The sequence below is a fragment of the Oncorhynchus tshawytscha genome, linkage group LG09, assembly GCF_018296145.1.
Source record: "Oncorhynchus tshawytscha isolate Ot180627B linkage group LG09, Otsh_v2.0, whole genome shotgun sequence".
In the NCBI taxonomy this organism is placed as follows: Eukaryota; Metazoa; Chordata; class Actinopteri; order Salmoniformes; family Salmonidae; genus Oncorhynchus; species Oncorhynchus tshawytscha.
Window position 1 is genome coordinate 31,102,913 of NC_056437.1, and position 4,233 is coordinate 31,107,145.

Consider the following 4,233-nt stretch of genomic DNA (forward strand, 5'->3'; position numbering starts at 1 on the left):
AAACTGTTGTTAGAAAATCAAACTTGTTCGAAAATAATTTGAAATTGGCAAGTTGTAACATAGCTTATACATAATAAGAAGGCAGCATGCCTTGGTTTGAGGGCAGCACAGGTTAACTGTCCTGTTGCGTAACAATAACATTTTGAAACAGTGAGTGCATTCTGAGGTCATGCGCATAAACAAAACTCACACTGGGGCGACCATTAGAGATATTTGGAACTCACACATGAAAAGGTTAAAGAAACATTCTTAAAGTGTTCTAAGCTGTCATCTGTCTCCAGAGATGCCCCCTAAGAATCCCGACACTTGACTACTTGTTGGTGTTCTCAGGGTGTCGTATGATGGATGGATAGAAAGATGGAACAACTCCTACTGGGGGAGGAGCATTAACAGTATAAAGGACAGTCACCTCTTGCCCAGTAAGGACTTCATCACCGTCTGCTCAGATAGGTAGATAGTAATTTACAACTAATATTGTTACTATGGGCTATGCAAAATAAAATAGCAAAGTAATACAAGAATAAATTGACTATGCTGTGTAGATGATCAATGATAAACTCATTGTGAATAGCTCTCATAGTTATTAGGTGACTAGGGGACTGTACACAGCTCTCTCTCGAAAGCATGTGTGTTCTGAGGAGGTTCCTCCTGTGCTATGCTTTTTTCAGGACTCTGATGTTGCACATGGAGAACGTGTCCTACGTGGCCCTGAGGCAGCCCATCGTGTTTGAGCTGGAGGGCTTTGAAGTGTCTCGGAGCCATGGTTACCCCCTGTTTGCCCTGGTCCTGGCCATCTACTTCCTGGTGCTGCTGGGGAACGTGGTTGTGATGGGTGTGATTGCAATAGATAAGACGCTACACAAGCCTATGTACGTGATGGTATGTAACCTGGCTGCCTGTGACCTGCTGGGAGGAACGGCTGTGATGACTCAGCTCATGGTCATCTTCCTGATGGGGGAGAAGAGGATTCCATACAACAGTGCCTATGCTCAGGCCATCTGTGTTCACACCTATGGTGCAGCTGTACAGACCATACTGTCAGCCATGGCCTATGATAGGTATGCAGCAGGTCATGGTAGATGAAAATGTCTCACATTAAAGTAAAGTTCTGCCTAGCTGTACTCGTCTATGGGAGAGTGAAATGTTCTCTCAGGGCCACATTTATTAAGTTGTTTCCATAAGTGCAAAAATTGAATCTGTTATTGTTAAGAAGGAATAATACTAATGGTAGTAAAATAATGCATCATACTCAAATTACAGGTATGTGGCAGTGTGTGAACCATTGAGGTACCATGCAATCATGACCACGGCCCACATGGTTTTTGTGATCTTGCTGGCCTGGGCTGTAGCAATCATCCTTATAGCTGTGCTCTTCGCTTTGAATGTGGGTACTCCACTATGTGGCACCTACATCAGGCATGTCTACTGCAGCAACCGCTCCATCCTGAACCTGGCCTGTGTGCCCACCCCCATTAACGATATCTACGGCAAGTTTGTGTAAATGAGGATTGACCCCCGCCATTATGTTATATCACTGCAATTATGAAGCATTGGTTGTTTTTTGTATCTTGTTTTGTCATTTTCTTTCCCATGACTTGTATTATGACATCTTCATCTCATTCCAGGTTTGTGCATGACTTGGATTCTCAGCAGCAGTTCCTTCCTCATCATCTTTTTCTGCTATTCCAAGATCCTGTCAGCCTGTCTGATGAGGAAGAGTGGCAAGGGCAGTCGTAGTAAGGCCCTACAGACCTGCGCCTCTCACCTGGTCATCTACTTGATCTTCGAAATTGTCAGCCTCATCATTATCCTCAGTAACCGCTTCCCCCAGGTCCCAATGAACATCAAGAAGTTCTGCACTATCCTGATCTTCATCGTTCCCCCTCTAATTAACCCTATCATCTATGGATTTGTCACTAAAGAGTTGCGCACAAGCATTATAAAGCTGTTGAAAACATGGGTCGCACCCAAACTGTAAAATGTTTGACAGTTTACTGTGGCATCCCCACCGTACCCATCGTTCCAGATAGAGAACATGCATATAATAATAACAGAGGTCATCTAACAGGTTGCAGGGAAAAAAATATGGCCAATGTAAAAGAAATCTGAATGAAGTGAATTTACTGTAGTGGCCTCCAGTGGGTCCCCAAAGTGCTGTAGAGTATGGCTTAGTGAGCATTGAATGTGTAGTGGGCTTGTAGTAGGAATACAGTATTTGTTTGAAAACAATTATAATTAAAAGTTACATTCCAAAAGAGATAGCAGATAATACAAGCATGACATGATGTGTGTCTCTAGCTCATGCTGTTGAATTTCCATGGTGGTTAGAATATGACACGTGACTTTGTTGTGCCATTGTGAATTTGTGTAGCTGTTACATTTGGTTTGTTATTCAAAGGACAGCATGTTCAATGTGAATAATAAGTAAACATACCTGGTACCATTAATTGGGAATGCCTACTTTAAAAAATTATATTTTTGCAGCCCTTATAATAATATACAACTGAAACACAATTTTCTTGATTTGCACCATCACTTGGAACATAATAATATGAAATAAGGCATGATGGGACTATGAAGTGTGGCAGGTAGCCTAGTGGCAGGTAGCCCAAGTCGACTAGGTGAATAATCTGTCGATGTGCCCTTGAACAAGGCACTTATAGCGCATTCAGAAAGTATTCAGACCCCTTGACTTTCCCCACATTTTGTTAAGTTACAGCCTTATTCTAAAATAGATTAAGATCTTTGTTGTTCACCATCAATCTATACACAACACCACATAATGACAAAGCAAAAACAGGTTGTAATTATTTCATGCGCATTTATCATCTTTGACTCGATCCTGACTAGTCTCCCAGTCCCTGCCGCTGTAGAACATCCCCAAAGCATGATGCTGCCACCACCATGCTTCACAGTAGTGATGATGCCAGGTTTCCTCCGGACATGACGCTTGGCATACAGGCCAAAGATTTCAATCTTGGTTTCATCAGACCAGAGAATCTTGTTTCTCATGTTCTGAGAGGCTTTTAGGTGTCTTTTAGAAAACTCCAAGCGGGCTGTCATGTGCCTTATACTGATGAGTGGCTTCCGTCTGGCCACTCTACCATAAAGGCGTGATTGGTGGAGTGCTACAGAGATGGTTGTCCTTCTGGAGCTCTGTCAGAGTGACCATCGGGTTCTTACTCACCTCCCTGACCAAGGCCCTTCTGCACCGATTGCTCAGTTTGGCCTGGTGGCCAACTCTAGGAAGAGTCTTGGTGGTTCCATTTCAGTATGATGGAGGCCACTGTGTTCTTGGGGACATTTTTTGGTACCCTTCCCCAGATCCGTGCCTTGACACAATCCTGTCTCGGAGCTCTACGGAAAATTCCTTCCACCTCATGGCCTGGTTTTTGCTCTGATATGCACTGTCAACTGTGGGACTTTATATAGACAGGTGTATGTCTTTCCAAATTATGTCCAATCAATTGAATTTACCACAGGGTGACTCCAATCAAGTTGCGGAAACAACTAAAGGATGATCAATGAAAACAGGATGAACTTGAGCTCAAATTCGTGTCTCACAGCAAAGGGTCGGAATAGTTATGTAAATAAGGTATTTCAGTTTTTTTAGGGTTTTTTTTATTTGCAAATATTTCTAAAAACCTACTTTTTCTTGGGTTATTGTGTGTAGATTGATGAGGACAGCAATTATTTCAATCCATTTTAGAATAAGGCTGTAACATAACAGAATTTGTAAAAAGGGAAGGGGTCTGAATACTTTCAGAATGCACTGTGTCATGACTGTCATGTGAGGATCACAATGGGTCAGATCAGCCTTGCATTGACTGACAATATCCAGACCCTCTCCCCCCTGCAAAGGGGGGAGGAGGGCACTGGCCGTTTTAACACCCAGTTGTAAATTAAGCAGGAGAGGACTCTTTCTCTACCCTCCAGTATTGGCTAAAGGAAGGTCCCCTTGTCTCCAGAGACTTTTACCCACCCAAAACTCTAACGTCTAAAGAGTGGTTACTGGAACAATAATTCTAACATTAGGAATGTGGGGAATGGTCAGTGGGGAGATATGGAAAACGAATTTCATGTGGTTGATTATTTTGTGATGTCATTGAAAATCATATGGAGGAAATATTGTAACTTGGAAAGTATGGCCATTACAGGTATGAGGTTTCATCCGGTGCGTTGAGCATATAATATGAAAAGTGATGAAGGTATTTGTGTTAAGATAGGAATGTG

At 42.5% G+C, this 4,233-nt stretch overlaps 1 protein-coding gene across 1 annotated transcript; it reads left to right on the plus strand.

The window, feature by feature from the left end:
- Positions 1-529: 529 nt before the first annotated feature.
- Positions 530-1,978, plus strand: LOC112259114 (olfactory receptor 52D1-like). The gene is made up of 3 exons (XM_024433868.1): positions 530-1,058; positions 1,261-1,487; positions 1,626-1,978. The coding sequence occupies exons 1-3, from the start codon at positions 625-627 to the stop codon at positions 1,976-1,978; spliced, it is 1,014 nt and encodes a 337-aa protein (XP_024289636.1). The 5' UTR covers positions 530-624.
- Positions 1,979-4,233: the final 2,255 nt, after the last annotated feature.